General features: G+C 41.8%; 2 protein-coding genes across 5 annotated transcripts in view; both read right to left on the bottom strand.

The window, feature by feature from the left end:
- Positions 1-8758: 8758 nt before the first annotated feature.
- On the bottom strand, positions 8759-11782 carry LOC143513131 (acidic mammalian chitinase-like). Of its 2 annotated transcripts, XM_077004179.1 has the most exons (11): positions 11753-11782; positions 11622-11651; positions 11241-11445; positions 10997-11053; positions 10633-10798; positions 10372-10496; positions 10134-10257; positions 9867-10049; positions 9510-9626; positions 9239-9365; positions 8759-8977 (listed from the first exon to the last, which is right to left on the bottom strand). In XM_077004179.1, exons 1-11 carry the CDS (start codon positions 11775-11777, stop codon positions 8769-8771), a joined length of 1368 nt encoding a protein of 455 aa, XP_076860294.1. In that variant the 5' UTR covers positions 11778-11782; the 3' UTR covers positions 8759-8768. The 2 variants fall into 2 exon arrangements, with proteins under 2 accessions (XP_076860294.1, XP_076860304.1); XM_077004189.1 differs by lacking the exon at positions 11753-11782 and having other exon boundaries at positions 11241-11401.
- Positions 11783-14298: 2516 nt separating this feature from the next.
- The window catches only part of cntn2 (contactin 2), a 27423-nt gene continuing 23689 nt past the window's right edge, over positions 14299-18032 (bottom strand). For all 3 annotated transcript variants that reach the window (XM_077004151.1, XM_077004159.1, XM_077004167.1), the window contains exons 21-23: positions 17888-18000; positions 17157-17325; positions 14299-16946 (exon numbers count right to left, since the gene is read on the bottom strand). In XM_077004151.1, coding sequence (XP_076860266.1) covers positions 16834-16946; positions 17157-17325; positions 17888-18000 — 395 coding nt within the window. In that variant the 3' untranslated portion in view covers positions 14299-16833. The remainder of the gene's footprint in view (positions 16947-17156; positions 17326-17887; positions 18001-18032) is intronic.

Raw genomic sequence — 18032 nt, 5'->3', positions numbered from 1 at the left:
TAGACATCCATAAAAATATATATTATCTGACATTATATTAACAAAGTATAGTAATGAGTAGAGGGTGGTTGACATTGTGTGGTTGTATTTGACCTTGTGTGGTTGTGATTGACCTTGTGTGGTTGTATTTGACCTTGTGTGGTTGTGATTGACCTTGTGTGGTTGTATTTGACCTCATGTGGTTGTGGTGGACCTTGTGCAGGGCTATAAATAGACTATGATTCTGAAACTAATCATAACGTCAGCCCATTTATAAAAAACATATTAAAAAGTGGTTAATAAATGTATATAGAAAAATTATTTTTAGAATAAACGAATTGAAAATAACACAGCCGTAAGAAGAAGTCACACAATTTTAGATAATCCTGATATTCCATTGCCTTGTCACACTGGTTTCCAGCAGCCCATTCACACACACCACCAGGGGGAGGCATCACCTGAATTCTAATGTGTCCCTTTCACATTTGTTAAATACTCACATACAGAATGACATACATATATTTATCAGTATGCCGGCAGGTGTGCTCACTGGGATTCAAACCCGTGACCTTGATGTTACTGGACTTCACTTTTTTCTTTTTCTTTTCCTCATTTACCCCTCATTACATATCTTTATAAACCTACTCAGCCTACACCCCAGTGAAAAGTCATGCCCCAACTGGAGTGTAATTATAAATTATAAATATTTCCTCTGTGGTTATTGATTTATAGTATTGACCTTGGACTTAGCCTTATTTTGTGTTATTGGAACTCCAGTTTGGCTGTGTTTGCTTTGTTATTTTTCTACACCAGATTTTTGATGTTCTTAGATGTTTTCTTGGACTATCTTCTTATAAATGTGCTGTGATTTGGAATCTGTTTGCCCCATTATGAATAAATGGCACATGGTCTTAATTGTCTCACTGGGCAATCATTATTACAGAACACTGTTAGAGATGACAGTATCTCAGAAGACTACAGGAGCTAATCACTTGACAAAATACTACCTCTCTACAATTATTCACCAGTCTACTGGAGCTAATCACTTCACAGATTATGACTGCTCTACAGGAACTCATCACATTACAGATTATGACCACTCTATAGGAGCTCATCACTCTACAGATCACCACCACTCTAATGGATCTTGCCGCTTTACAGATTACCAATGCTCTACAGGAACTCATCACGTGATCACACTCATCAGATTATCACCTCTCTACAGCTGAAAACTTTACAGGTTACCACCACTCTACAGGTTACTGCCCCTCTACACATCACCACCACTATATAGGTTATCACCACTCTACAAGTTACCACCACTTTACAGGTTACCATCACTCTACAGATCACCACCACTCTACAGGTTACCACCACTTTACAGGTTACCATCACTCTACAGATCACCACCACTCTACAGGTTATCACCACTCTACAAGTGACCACCAGCTTACAGGTTGCCACCACTCTACAGATCACAACCACTCTACAGATCACCATCACTCTATAAGATCACCACCACTCTACAGATCACCACCACTCTACAGGTTATCACCACTCTACAAGTGACCACCACTCTACAGTTTATCACCACTCTACAGATCATCACCACTTTACAGATCACCACCACTCTACAGATTACCACCACTCTACACATCACCACCACTCTACAGGTTATCACCACTCTACAGATTACCACCACTCTAAAGGTTATCACCACCCACTCTACAAGTGACCACCACTCTACAGGTTATCACCACTCTACAGATCACCACCACTCTACAGATCACCACCCACTCTACAAGTGACCACCACTCTACAGGTTACCACCACTCTACAGATCACCACCCACTCTACAAGTGACCACCACTCTACAGGTTACCACAACTCTACAGGTTATCACCACTCTACAAGTGACCACCACTCTACAGGTTACCACCACTCTACAGGTTATCACCACTCTACAGATCACCATCACTCTACAGGTTTTCACCACTCTACAGATCACCACCACTCTACAGGTTATCACCACTCTACAAGTGACCACCACTCTACAAGTGACCACCACTCTACAGGTTACCACCACTCTACAGGTTATCACCACTCTACAAGTGACCACCACTCTACAGGCTATCACCACTCTACAGGTTATCACCACTCTACAAGTGACCACCACTCTACAGGTTACCACCACTCTACAGGTTATCGCCACTCTACAAGTGACCACCACTCTACAAGTGACCACCACTCTACAGGTTACCACTACTCTACAGGTTATCACCACTCTACAGATCACCACCACTCTACAGGTTATCACCACTCTACACATCACCACCACTCTACAGGTTACCACCACTCTACAGGTTACCACCACTCTACAGATCACCACCACTCTACAGGTTACCACCACTTTACAGGTTACCACCACTCTACAGATCACCACCACTCTACAGGTTATCACCACTCTACACATCACCACCACTCTACAGGTTACCACCACTCTACAGGTTATCGCCACTCTACAAGTGACCACCACTCTACAAGTGACCACCACTCTACAGGTTACCACTACTCTACAGGTTATCACCACTCTACAGATTACCACCACTCTACAGGTTACCACCACTCTACAGATCACCACCACTCTACAGGTTACCACCACTCTACAGGTTACCACCACTCTACAGATCACCACCACTCTACAGGTTATCACCACTCTACACATCACTAGGGGTGACCTGCAATAGTCGCTGATTCGACTATAGTCGACTAGGCCCCCTAGTCGACTATGAACGTCATAGTCGAATGTACCATTCTAACTGCATGGAGGTGCCCAAGGATGCTGCTAAGCATTAGTTGTTACATGAAATGTCTTTGTTTTCGTTATATATAGCCTTTTGTCAAATAAAATCATCCTAATTTCTGTTAATAAATATTTAAAAATGATGTTTGCGCATTAACAATAGACATCTTCCTTACTACACATTAATAAATCACACCCTGCAGTTGCACAATCCAAACGAGCGGAGCTGAACACGCAACACAATACGCAGCATCTGCCGAGATTATAACGGCTACTAAAAAACTTCAAAAGTATTTTGAAAAAGATAAAGATGAATCAAACAAAGTAAAGTGCAAGTTATGTCATCAACGTCTTTCATTTCGCACGACAACAACCAACATGGCATACCATTTAACACGTGTAAGGTGAAAAAAAAACTTTTTGTTGTTTCGGTCGTGTCGTCTCGTCGCGGTGCGTCTCGGCAAGTAGGCCTATAAACATTTTTTGATGCTGTTTGCTTTTAAACCCCGTTACTTGAACCTTTCCTTATACTTTTTTGCTGTTGTGTAGCAATTTTTTTATATTTTCAGGCAGGCATATTTTATTTAAAATATTTTTTGACATTTTGCACAGTGCCTGTCTGACAGTTCGATATGTGCAATGCGCACTGACGGTAATAAAGCCAACCTAGCGTGTTTATTCAATTATCTGAGTGTTTTAGGTTTTTACTTTGAAGAGGAAAAAAGTCCTGAATGAGAACGGGATCCCGTTTAAGGTGCTCTAAATAAAAAAAATAAAAATAAACCCGATTCGACTATTAGTCGACTAAAGGGAAAAGCTGACGAATCAGATTCGACTATGAAAATCCTTAGTTGAATACACCCCTACACATCACCACCACTCTACAGGTTACCACCACTCTACAGGTTACCACCACTCTACAGATCACCACCACTCTACAGGTTACCACCACTCTACAGATCACCACCATTCTACAGGTTACCACCACTCTACAGATCACCACTACTCTACAGGTTACCACCACTCTACAGATCACCACCACTCTACAGGTTACCACCACTCTACAGATCACCACCACTCTACAGGTTATCACCACTCTACACATCACCACCACTCTACAGGTTACCACCACTCTACAGATCACCACTACTCTACAGGTTACCACCACTCTACAGATCACCATTGACAAAATACTACCACTCTACAATTTTTCACCAGTCTACTGGAGCTCATCACTTCACAGATTATCACTGCTCTACAGGAACTCATCACATTACAGATTATGACCACTCTATAGGAGCTCATCACTCTACAGATCACCACCACTCTATAAGTTATCACCATTCTACAGATCACCACCACTCTACAGGTTATCACCACTCTACAAGTGACCACCACTCTACAGATTACCACTCTACAGCTTACCACCACTCTACAGATCACCACTCTACAGGTTACCACCACTCTACAGATCACCACTCTACAGATCACCACCACTCTACAGATCACCACTCTACAGGTTACCACCACTCTACAGATCACCACTCTACAGGTTACCACCACTCTACAGATCACTACTCTACAGGTTACCACCACTCTACAGGAGTGTAATGCTCTACAGGTTGCCACTGCACTACGGGAGCTCACTGCTATCAGACAGGCAAATGCCTGCCTAACCCTTCTGCTTACTTAGCACCTCCAGAAAAGTTTGATGCTTCATCAGGAGTTTTAATGCAGTTCAACTCACTTTTCAGTGCTCCCACAGACCTGCTATGCTACTGATGCAAGCAAGATTTCTTTTGATATCTCTCTGCTGACTGGGGAAGCCTTGGATTAAGGCAAAGGCCATGTGTCATCAACTGTCAGCGTTTTGACAAAAGTAAGATACTTTCAGGAAGTCTCTGATCATCTGCTTGCTTGGAGGGAAGAACTTCTCAGACTAAATCAAGAGCGCTGCCTTGCTTAAGAGTACACAATTCAATTTCATGTCCTCGCTGCTGAAAGTGGGTGGAATGAACTGGCCCGGAGAACTAGTTACCACAGAGGTTTTAAATGAACCAGCTATTAATATTCATTGAAAAAAATCATTTAAATCAAGCTATTAAAAATCATTGAATATTCATGTTTTTCCAGCATTCGTAGCCTCGGAAGACACAAGGAGCTTCGTGGACGAAACAGTGGCCCACTCATATGAATCCATATTTTGTCATGTCTTGAATCCCAGGCCAGAGTAATGGAGGAAAGTTAGACATTCCAGCACACATTCACTTCAGATAGCAGGCCCTCTGCACACCTGATGGCTTTGTTCTGTAGCATTTGCTCTGTCGCATGGATCCGTGTCCCTTGTACAGTAATAGTAAGCCTGAAATCACATCAAGCACATCTTCCCTGAGGCTAAACATCTCTCAGAATCGGCACTGAAAAATTGCCCAGGTGGATTAATAAACAGAATACTCATGACTAATTGTTTTTGCTTGCTAGCTGTGCTTGTTGTGCCTGAAGGTGTTGTGATTAATGGTGTACTTTCAGCTAGGTGGACAGCCAAGGTGTTTGATTAATGTATTGTTTACCGACTTATCTCTTCTTCTGTCAAAACTGTAAAGAAAGACTTGCAGTTACAATACAATAAAAGTGAAATTACTTGATTAAATATTTTAATTTAAAAACACAGTTTGAAAAAGACATGCTTTGAAAACTTTTCCTGCATTCAAAGAATACTCAGTCCCATTTTATAATTCAATAGCAATTCAATACAAAATCATTTATTAAAGAACAAAGAAAAGACTGAATTTTGGCTGCATTTGGCCAACCAGAAGATAACACACCACGCAGATAACACATGATGGAATGTTTAAGACCGTGTCAAGACCGCTCTGGGCAGTGCCACCAGAGGTTGTCTTCACTACAGGTCCTCTTCTCTTGTACGTCTGCCTCTTTTCTCATTTGTTCTTTTTTACCTAATTGTCCCTTATTTGTCCCTAATTGTCCCCTTTTCACTTAAATGTCCCTTGTCCTGATTCTGATTTTGATTCCGATTCCTATTGATTATATAAACATCCCCATATGGTGGTGCAGACCAGCCCTTTTTGTACGTATACACCTAATATTGCACAAGGAGTTTGCCTGATATCAGTCCTTAGCTCTCGTTCCCTCCCAATTTACAGTGCTCGCCTTCACTTCCCACATACACCAGTGAGTACTGGACACCCAGAGCTCTCTCGTTAGTTCACTGGTTGTACGTCCATACACACATTTCGGTAGGTATTAACCACTGCATACTAGGATCTCCACAAGCTGTTATTTTATAAATGTTCCTACCCAGTCATTCAGCCATCACAGTTTGGCCCTCAGATTTCCAGCATGCATCTGAGATAGAAGATTTTTATATTGAATCTTAGTCAAAGGTAAAATATGCTATACTGTAGATCCAACTAACATGTTTTGTACATGTAATCATCACGGGGTCTAATGATATTTTAATAATACTACTTTGTCACATTTATGTCATGCTCATAGAGGATGTAATAATGATAACGGTCACGGTTGTAACCATTGGGATAACTCAGTGCTTCGTTGTCAATATATTATTTACATGGATTGTCTGTAATTTGTGGTTACACGGAGGCTGTTATATAATATAAATTGACATATCTTTATTTGATATGTGTTCATATACAATTTAAACTTGTAATTGGGTCTAATTGATAAACTGATATAATTATGATTCTGTGGTTTCCCACTGGTATAACTCACCATTGCCATTTGCTGAACACAAAATATGCAAAAATACTGGCTCATGCCTTTACAACATCTCATTTTGATTACTGTAATTCCATTTCTACTGCAATTCCAATTCCCATTGTAATGTGAACCTTTGTAACATTGTTACTATTTCATTAACTGTTAACAGCAAATTTCAATTTCAATTTGTAAAAGGCACTGTTGCCTTGCAAGTAATGTTTAAATGAACATGATTTAAATGTCACAACATCTCATATATCTCTAAAACTGTCACGGTACAGCTCCCGACCCCACCTCTCTGGGCGTGTGTTTATCTTTGTGGGTACGGTTGTGTCCGTGTGTGATTATCAGTCTCACCTGTGGCTCGTCTGCCGTCATCACTTGGGGTTTATGTGGTTCGTCTATTTAATGTGCGTCCGCGCAGTGTCCCGTGCTCGTCTTTGTCTGAGTGTCACACGTTCGTGTTTGTGTTGTGTGTGCGCTGATTCATTCACTCATTAAAGTGACGCTTAAGTGTGCGAGCTGGATTCTGTGCCTCGTCCTTCCGCCCGCACCCCCGCGTTACAGAAAGACGAACCGAAACAGTTATGAAGCCAGGACGTTCGTCCTGTGCCAAGAAGGGGAAGAGGGCGAGCCGATACCACCACCCCTCTTTCCCTGTGCCACGCCACGATGCTCCCGCGACAGAGGAGGAGCTCGAGAGGGACCCGGTATGTGCGTCCCTGCTGCGTTACGCACGGGAGGCAAAGGAGGAGTCGAACGCGGAGCACTACCGCCAGGCTGCCCAGCGAGCTTGGCGGTTGGGATTCGGCTCCCAGACGAGGGACTCCTCTCCCCTGGCAGCTGGCAGACGGGGGTTTCCCAGTAAGTCATCTCCACGCCCCCCGGAGGACCCGTTGGTGGTGCAGGGATGTTGGGCGTGACCACTCCCGAGGAAGAGTTCAGGAGTGAGGACTCGGGAGAGGAAGAGACGGAAGGTGGAGCCAGCTACTCCCCGTCAGTAACCTCTGCTCCCACTGAGTGTTACGGGGAGGACGTGAGTCCCCCGCCGTCGGTGTATTCCGGGAAGACGACGTCAGCCCTCCTGCGTCGGAGTGTTCTGCCCCCACCGCTTACCACAGCAAGGAGGAAGAACATGACGTAAGCCCTCCTCCGTCCGACCACTCCAAGGGCACGTCACACTCGGAGAGGGAGAGCCCAACGCCGACGGACTACTCCGGAGAGACGGTGAGGGAGAAGAGGCGTGATAAAGAAGGCGTGCCTCTTCCCTGCCCCGAGGGCAGCCGGATGGACTGCTCCCGGGCTGACACGCCGGAGCAGCCGATGAGTTCGGGCGGCTCTGAGAGGGAGACGGGACGCGCGCCCACTAAGAGGGTTGCTGGGGCGTCCGCCGTGTGCGGGGGATCCGCGCCGAAGGCGGAGGGAGTACCACCCGCTGCAGCGCCTGCAGGCCAGGGGGCGTTTTCTCCCTTGGCCGCTCTCCTGGCCATGATAAACGTGTCCCCGTGTCTCTCAGTACCTGTGTTTGCGTCTGTCCCCATGTGTTTCCCGAACCCCCTTTTCCCTCTTGTGCCGCTTGTATTTCATGTTCCGATGTGTGTATTTGTGAACATGCCGTTATGTCTGTATGGCGTGTTTTTCCCCCGTCTTCCCAGGGAGGGTGTTCTAAGCTGTTTGTGGGGGACTCTCCACCGAGGGCGGTCACCTCCCAGACACAGGACGGAGGGCTCCGGATCCGCCCATTCCCCACGTTACAAAAACATTAAGCAAATTAAGCCATATTGTTTATCAAAAAATCTTTATGAATGTTGTTTTCATGAAATCATAAAGTCAATCACTCTGTTTTGTGCTTGTGCTTTTACAACTACAATCCTGTGAAGAGTCATCTGGGCTGGAGTTCAGAAGGCTTTTTAAGGCAGTCATCTGAGTTTCATCACTCATTTAACCAGGAACTTGTGGCTTGGCTACTAAGACCCCACACCCAACACCTTACCTTGAGTTCACACCTGTTGCCTTCCTGCCTGGACTAGAACTGCCTCAGGTTCCCTTTTTGCACTTACATTGTTGCATTTGTTTTTATATGCAAGTAAAAAACAAGCTCATGGTGTCAGTGACTAACCATTTTCAGGCATCTCTTGCTAATTTTATTGTTAGACATTTTAAACAATGTTAAATGTTACATCTTGTGAAAAGGAGGCCACTTTGATTTGATCAAACATTAGATGGCGTGCTCCCTTTCGCCATCTCATGGCCAGTTGCAGCATTTACATGCATCAACATAGACCAGGCCCGGCTGGCAGTGGTGCAGGTAGGTGTTTCCACGGAAGCACTGGAAGTAGGTGCTTACATCAGCAGGGTTAGCGTACAGGCCGTCAGGTTTTCCAAAGCAGAAAGAGGCCAGGGGGTCTGGGGTAGTTGTTTCGGGCAAGCCGGTGGTTGGCTTTGGAGGAAAACCTGGAAGCAGAAGTTTATTATTACATAACATACGTAAAGATGGTGAAAACTTCTTTACAACTAGTTGTAGGTATGTTCAAAAGAAATTGGCAACATATTAAGTGCATAAACATGTAGTCTTGCAAAAACAGCTAATGAAAACTTGTACACAGCCATAGTTCCCATATAATACTTTATTTACTGATTCCAAATCAGTCTAAAAAAATATCTATGGTCTAACTCTAGTGGTCCATGCATGTTAAATGAGTACAGCTTGTTTACCCAGAGAGTTGCGTAGATGGTTAACAAGGGGGTAGGTCCCATCCGAGCAGAAATATCCTTCAAAGTCATCAAGGTCAAGGGTCCACACTGATGCTCCACCAAGGTTCATGGAATTGAGCCACTGGGCCTGAGAACAGATAAAGATTCAACTGATCAGACTGATATGATAGACATATCACAAGATATAGATAAAGCCAGATAAGATGCAAAACCTAAATCACCACACTAAAATTCTGTCGTTTATTGGTGTAAATTGTAAAATTCCCTTTACCTTGGCAGCATAGCTCTCTTTGTTGTCGTATGCCAGCCAGACATTTCCTTTCGTGGCATAGGGAACACTCTGCTCATCGATCCATTCGACTTTAGCCGCTGTTACAAAGCTGCAGATCTATGGAGCGGACAACCCTTCATCATCATCAATATTGTTTTTACCATTATAACATCCATTTGACAATTGTCAACTAACTATTCAAGTCATTATTACTCCTTAGAAACTTTTAAAATCTCATAAAAATCTATTTTTGATCTCTTTCATCATTTCTCACCCATTCTTATGCCTATCATGTTTTTCCATAAGAAATGCTTTGGTGTAGAATGAAGGATGAATGACAAAGCTGTGGACAGTCACCTCGTAATAGGACCAGTAACCGGCCTCACGGGTGTATGGGCCAGCATCAGCAGGCCCTTTGGTTGGGGCACCAGGTACTGTCACCGCAGTGCTGAGGAGAAATGTGCGCCCATAAGATGGGAAACCCATGAGTAACTTCTCAGCTGGAGCCCCTTTACCGATCCAGTAGGACACGGAGTCATCCTGAGCAGAGAGAGGGAAACCTTCACATCCAAATTCCAACTCACACTTAAGCTTTTTTGAATGTGTTTTTTTTGTATTTCTTACAATGTTGTAATAAGTATGGCTTCCCACATCTAACGAGCTCTTGAAAAGGGGACTGTTGTGTCCTGTGACCTTGTCCCATGGTCCGTGATAGTCGTAGGTCATGATGCTGATGAAGTCTAATTCACTTTAAAGACAGAGGTTCAGTGACAATTTTAGAAATATGGCCAACTTATTGTGGATTCTTTTAGTTTCAGAGAGCAGCAGTACACCGATCCAGTCTCAGGTGTCTCAGCAATACCTTGAGATTGCGTCGACCTCGTATGAAATATCAATGACGGTCCTAATGGCAGCCACTTTGGCAGAGAGCAGCAGTGGGGTCTTCTTGGTGTCTAGCGCCTCCTGCTCGATCGCTCTCCTCAGCTCCTACAAATTGTGTAATTTAACAATACAACTGACATTAAACCATGAGGAACCACTTGCAGTACGAACACAAAAACATCACAAATGTTGATACTAGGAGAAATAATGAGGTAGACATGATCGGTAACGAGCTCCCCACCTGAATCAGGGCAGTGAATCTCTGCTTGTCTTCGGTTGAGCTGCCATTATGTCCAGGGTAATCCCACGCCAAATCCAGGCCATCGAAGCCATGAGCTCGGAGGAAGACCAGCGCGGAGCGGATGAAGGTCTGGCGGTTGGCTGGACTGGATACCATCCCAATAAACCTGGGAGAAACCAACTCACTTGTGTGACATTGTTGTGCTTGTTCAGTCTGATCTTTTTGTTTGGATATGATGGGCCGATTACTTTCCCATTCTCGATATTTCCTGACAGCAGATCAGTACGGTTGAGGATTGTAGCGTATTTCCATTATATCACACGCTTGTTAATTAAACACGACAAGATGGACGGGTGATACCTACGGGCTGTAACCCATGAACACGCCGCCGACTGAGAGCAGTGTCTTCATCTCAGGATTTCTGCAACACAGAGAAAAAAACCCATGTTTTGGTAAACCTTTAAAATAAACATCACAAATATCACAAAAATAAATTGTATAATTATTTTTTTTACAATTGTATATCACAGTTTGGATGTTTGCAGGAATATGCTGTTAGTGACAATAATATTAAATAAAGTGTTTAAGCACTGTAAGGTCTCACTCACATATTTTTCAGGTTGTTCAGATTCTTATACATGATATCGTCATTCCATTCAACAGTGGTAATCTGGTTGTCTTGGCCAATGGTGGCCATTGTATAGATGACATGAGTGCAAAGGAAAGGATCAACTTTCCCCGACGTGAACTTTCCACCGCCAGGCCTGTACTGGGACCAGTTGGTAAAGTAGCACACCAGCTTAGTAGAAGCAACTATAAGAGAAATTTTATTTTCAGCTACATTTGATATTACACCAATTATGTGCTTTGCATTAGAGTAAAATAATTTGATTTAAAATGTACATATACATCATTTGCAAGAATAAATTAATATATATGTAGGATTCTTTAGGTGGATCACAAAATGAATATGCATAGTGCTAAAGTACCTATCTGAAGTGTAAGGAGGAGTCCCAGTCCTGTGAGTGAAACCAAACAGACATGAACAGAGAGAAACAGTATGACATGTTAATGAAGAGCTGGTCATCTAAAAATAATCATATCATAAATATGTAAATACCTGCTAAGAGAGTTAGCTTCGACATTATGATGCTGGATGATTTCAGAAATCCACCTAGAGGAGACATGTAATGAACAGTCAATATATGTAATAGAGAAATGTTTGAAATGTTTTAGTATGAATTAATTCAGCATTGTTATATCTCTAGATTATTATATATACATAACAAATCTAGTTTCTTTGACGCTTTATTGAGGGGAACTATTTGTCGCTGCAATATTTATGTGTACGCCACAGTTCAGTCATACGCTGTTCTTAATCACCTATCCACATGCACATGAAAAAAGCACAATACAGGCATCATTTCCAATCCTGATTGACAATGAAAATAAAATGCATTGAGAAGTACACAGTGCATTAATATCATTTTCTGTATGTCCCTGAAACTACAATTAATAAATGGTTCTTTTTTTACCTGTCGCATTCCCAAAGAATCCTCTGAGGAAACTTGAAGTTCAAGCTCATTTATACTTAGCTAATATTAATGGGTACCAAAGTACAGGTGATAAGTAACGTTCAGGAAGCAGGAAATATACTGATAACTGATGAATTCATAAAAATATTTATGGAGCACATAATTTACATTCATTTTCTCTTCAATCAAACTGAATGCAGACATCTTTAAGTTACGTAAACATTTTAGCATTCTTTTATCAGAATGATTAATGTCAACATGGATTCTACTCTTTTACACCACTAAGAATAATATATGTAGTAATTATCTAATTTAAAATCACCAAATGCTGGAATTTGGACCTAAAATGTCAACCATCAGCAGGGCATGAAATCAACTGATGGGTTTAAAGGAAGCCATTTCAGATCATACTCATTTAGGGTCTGAAGACCACTTGAAGTGATGAACTGTGATCAAATCTGAAAGCACCGTGATTTTGGAGAGAGCAGGGCAAACTGATCCTCTGGACTTCAGAGAGTCAAGGATGAGCCTAGAGGTGAACTGTGAGTGCACCTTATTGGACAGACCAGAACATGCAACAACCAATAAACAGTGACGTGGGGACGCATATTTTGAAAGATCTTTAGTCATAAATGTTTGTAAACTATAGCATCAGGTGTTCTTAAAAAGATCAGGACAGACAGTGTTTAAGGGCAGCACAAACATAATTTCAAAGTAAGAGTCCTCCATTTAGTCAGCTATTAATCATACTTTTTGACATCTCATATCTTCTTTGATTAGCACTGAAGATATAGATATAGGACTAACTGCGATGTACTGTAGTATAAATGCTTCACTATGTCTGATATATGAGACATAGTGCAGTAGAATAGCAGACAGGAAGATGAGGTTCCTTGAACCAGATATTTTATTTTATTTTTTTGTCAAGTTTTCTCATTTCTTACATTAACATTTTACATTTACTTTTAATCACAGCATGTGGGAAACACCCTTGTCCAGAGTTGCTTACCAAAGTATTTTGCAATCTTTATTAAAATGTGTCCTTGTGAGACAAAAAGATAGGTGAGCGTTAAACATTTAATCTGGGGATCTGAGAGGCAATATCATTTCATTTTCAGCATTGCTCTTATCCAGAGCTTACATATATACTAGTATGACAGTACTGAGTCCCTGACCTTGGCAGCATGCTATTACGTACCTGTCTTCAAAAGTTCACCTGGTTAAAAAGCAGAGGTTATACATCTATTTGTATGGTGTGTGTATATATTGCTATTAATACCCATGAAGTAGTGGAGGTTTTCTTTAAATGATATATAAATGATGTCTACAAATATCTTTATTTAATAGTTTGTAGCTTGAAATCAACCAGCTAATTAACAGTGGGTCATGTTTGTTACTTTCACTGTTGTAACTCCAGATCACACAGACCTGACTGCTGTTATGTACAGAGTCTTTATTTAGGGAACATCTGGTTAGCCATAGTTATGTGTGTGAGTCATAGCTCTGTTACCTGAAACCCTAGTCATGTCATACAATCATTTAACAGCCTACAGGCCATTCAAGCAGCTTGGAAATCTATAGATGGTGGTTTATGGAACATCTCTGTGCATTAAACACATCTTCGGTGTTGTAGATCCTAATATGTCAAGGTGAGAGGAGTCAGCTACACTGCTGCCCTTGTGAAGGTATCACTAACATGTAATAAACCACTGCAAATTACATTGATTTTGATTCATCTGAATTGCTAGTTTGAAAACTGTTACCATTCTTTAAGATTTAAGACTGGGATTTGATTTTTACTTTTGCACTAACTTTGAATGCCACAGGCAGTGACTATTAGGCATGGGGTGAACAGGGGCCTTTTTGCTGATGAACTGCTGACATACTGACTTAACATGTCTAGGGTTTGAGTCATTGTTTGTAACTGCACTGAAACATCTAAGAATGGAAGAGTGAGAACAGAGAGAAAGAAAGAACTAAAGAACCTTTACAAATGCATTCATACTGAATTCACTATTGATTTCTTAATCTCTTTTGCAGTGAGGATACACATCCCCATGGTGTCTGCTAAACAGTAGTGGTAGACTCAAATTACTGCGAATGCCAAATACACAGACGTGATTCATTTAAATACAATCAAAAGGTGTTTATTGAAGGATATTTACAAGTTTCATGTAGTAGGTTCATTCAATTCACATTGGAAAGGCTCATCCGAACACTGACAGTTTGGAAGTGTGATAGTTCAAAGAGACCATCCAAACTGACCTCAAGAACATAACACTGAACTAGTCAGTCAAAAGACTCCTTACACATCAGTCCTTGAAAAAGTGACCCATTTGAGGAAACCGGCCCCTTTTTTCTGATCTGGGACCAGGTTGATGGTATAATGTCAAAGATTATGGATGGACAAAATTGGTCCTAGATCAGCAATTAAGGCAGCCTTTTTGAAGTGGTATGGCAACACAAAATCAACAGGTTATATATGAGACTTTCTGTACATGGCAGATGGATTACAAATACCTGGAGAAATGTTTGCATTTTTTAACCAAAACAATCACACTGGATTACAAAGAGTCTTCAGAATCAGAGACTATATTTTTCCAACCTATGATAGTTTCAGTACTTCCTCTGTGTAGCCTCACAGATGGTTTCTGACGAACAATACAAGATAACAAGCAGGAATCCCACGCTTAGGGCCGGTAGATGTGAAGGAGAAGAAATGCATTGTGGGTACCAGGACTGAGTTCTGCGGCACAAGACAGAGCTGCAACAATGGAAGGTCACTCTGGAAGCATTGGGTATGGAAAATAAACGAAGCACCAATCAACAGTGACCAGACACACCTGTGCACCTTTTTTCAGGCTTCTATGTTATCAAACTAATTGATATGGAGAGTTTAATGTGCGAGTGTGTTGAATTTCTGCAGTGCAGCAGATCTGAGAGGCAGTGCTCCTTTTCATGGAGTGTAATTATTTGTGGCTAAAGTTTTTATCAATTCTTTCAGCATGGTAGTTTGGGTTTAAAATGAGAGACAACAAACTGAGCAGTGACAATGTGAAATGGATCGATGTGCATTTCAATGCTGTTTCTTAAATCAACATTCTATATTTTATACATTTGTGTGTGTTTGTGTGTGTGCGTAAGACACACCTTTGGGGTGGACAAAATAATTTGCTGCCCTGTTCAAGTTTTGAAAATGCAAACTTTAAAGTATGTATTTAATTAAAAACTGGATTTTATGCAGGAACAGAAGCAAATAATTTATTAGGCTTTGACACTTTGTTTAGCTGAAAAGTTGAACAATATTGCATGTAATTTATTATTTGTAATTTGCTATGTGTCCATTGCTCATATCTGTATGTATTATCATTGCTTGATATATCTGACATGTCTATCCCAATGTCAGAAGCCCGTCTTTGATAGGACAAGGCCAGCGCACAGTCTGAATGTCATGGAGTCACACTGCTACTTGGCTGATAGGATCTATGGTAACACAGTCTCTGATAGCTGTGCTGTTACACATAGTGATAAACAGCTAAATCTAATCAACAACATAAGGATTTTGGACCTTGTCTGTGAATCTTTCACCAAAGCTAGTACAGCACATCCCATATAAGGACAGGCAAAACATTGCCCTACATATTGCCATGGTGACCCGATTACCCAAAATGCAATGCAGCGCACAATGTTTTTGGGCATCTTCCCTCTTGACCTTTTTACAGGATTTGTTGTTAAATTGTCATTTATGGTCAATGATTAATTAAACTCACGCTGTAACAAAGTAGGGCACAGAAAATGGCCATTATGACAATGATAACACAGTAATGACGGATACTGGAGCCTAACTATGATAACTGTCTGTCTCATCTGTATCTCCTTTATCTGTACCTCAGATATAAATGATCAACCATTGCTGGACTGACATGGCAACTGCCATCTACAAACAATCACGCTACACTCATGCTCGCAATAATACTGATGAGGTGACCCAGGCTCTGCTGCGTTTCAGACGTCAGCACACACACACACGCACGCACACACACATACACACACACACACACACACACACACACACACACACACACACACATGTACACACGCACGCACACACACATACACACAAACACAAACACAAAAGCCTTTTTTTACCACAACAAAGCATAAACATTTGGATCCTCATTTGATCCCCATGCTGCCGTACAGTTGCATCAACTTAGAAAATCAGAATGATTTTAAAACTTTGTGTGGTGTAGGAATACCTCAGTTCACATATCCAAGCACTGTATTACAGCAGTACCAGATTTGTTGAAGTCTCTGTGTCTGTTGAAATGATGGCGGAATTTGAGAATCTAGTACAACCTACTACATAGAATCATTGCCCATTTCCAAGGAAACAAGAAATGCGATGACTTCTTCATAAGGCGAGGTTTACAACACAATCACAAGCCTGTCCTTCATCCAACAATGACCAGCTGTCCTTGTTAAAAAAGTTTTTTTTTTATACAAAAGAATAAAACTGTCATTCAGCATTTTGTTAACCCCAGCTACTTAACTACTCCAATCTCCCCACTCATAGCCCCTACTGCCCAGAAGTGCTACCCCTCCTGGAATAAAATCAGCCAATGTCTGTGTGGTATTTGCGGGAGAACAATTTTTCACTGGTTTATCACTGTACCCATAGGCCAATCAGAGTGAGAGCCACTGCAGCTGACAGGAAGCAGTAGGTGGTGCGTGATTGGTGAACACTTCCCCTGTTCTTCTGAACCATCATTCCAGTTCCTGTACAAGAAGCAGAAACAGTATTAACTCCTCCCATCTCCTCTTTTCATTTCCATTTCCATTTCCATTTACAGCATTTAGCAGACGCTCTTATCCAGAGCGACTTATGTGTACCACACGTTAACCAAACATACAGTATCTATCAGGGCATGGAAACATCACAGCTGCGAGCAGCCTGTTCTGTTCTCCTGGTCATGACCACTGCAATACCTGAATCTCGAGAGACTATGATCTCATGAGCTGCACCGTCGCCACCCTCTCCCCACGAGCGGATCTCCAGAAACACGTAGCCATTGTCCTTGGGCAGGGGGAGGTTGATTGACGTCTTGCCTTTGTCCAGAACTTTGAGTGCTGACTGACCCTCGTGCTTATACAGGACCTACCGTAACAAAGATGGCAAACCACACTGTAGCCTTTCAGTTATAAAAGATCACACTGCAATCTAGAGAAAGATTTTATCATATTTTTCTAAGATATAAAGTCCTAGTTTACGACACAAAGCCTCAATTAAGGAGACTTCTTACCTCCGTTTCAAGACTGTCTAATACACTGAATTTTGTAGGAATCAGTCATGAAAATTGTGTGTGTTCTGACAGATATTCTAAAGTGGAAGACTGTAAAGAAACACCAAGCATAAAAATAAGACAGAAAGGGAGCGCTAATCCAATCAGCCACAGCCTTCCAGGCTATGATGGCTGTTGAGTTCTGTCATGTGTCATGAAAGACAAATTGAACATGTGAGCTTATCCATCACAAGCCATGTTTCATGCACTTATGATTTAATGGGACTGCCAGTTCAGTAAATGAGACTGCCAGTTCAACTTACCTAACCTATCATGTCACCATTATGAATTTTAAAGACTATAGGAGTAAATGTTCTACACATAGCCTTGTTTCATGTAACGTATGATCCAACACGTGAGCCCTCGGCTGTTACTCACTTTGTAGCCCTGTACTGTGGACTCGTTCTCCATGGATTTAACATGATCCCATCGCACCGTCACCCAGGAACCATCTGTCTTCCAGGAAACGTTTCCAGGGGGACGGTTAGGAGCTGAACACGAAGCCATGCAAAGAAAGTGACAT

This window comes from Brachyhypopomus gauderio, chromosome 1, assembly GCF_052324685.1.
Source record: "Brachyhypopomus gauderio isolate BG-103 chromosome 1, BGAUD_0.2, whole genome shotgun sequence".
NCBI classification, from domain to species: Eukaryota; Metazoa; Chordata; class Actinopteri; order Gymnotiformes; family Hypopomidae; genus Brachyhypopomus; species Brachyhypopomus gauderio.
Note: the sequence above shows the minus strand (reverse complement) of the source record. Positions and strands in the feature narration are given on the sequence as shown.

Bases quoted from the DNA above. Each gene is read 5' to 3' on its own strand.
- LOC143513131 (XM_077004179.1), bottom strand. From the start codon at position 11,777: ATGTCGAAGCTAACTCTCTTAGCAG. The intron at 11,652-11,752 runs GTATTTACATAT...TTTCACTCACAG, and splicing joins GAAGCTAACTCTCTTAGCAG to GACTGGGACTCCTCCTTACA. The intron at 10,258-10,371 runs GTATTGCTGAGA...CTGTCTTTAAAG, and splicing joins GAGGTCGACGCAATCTCAAG to TGAATTAGACTTCATCAGCA.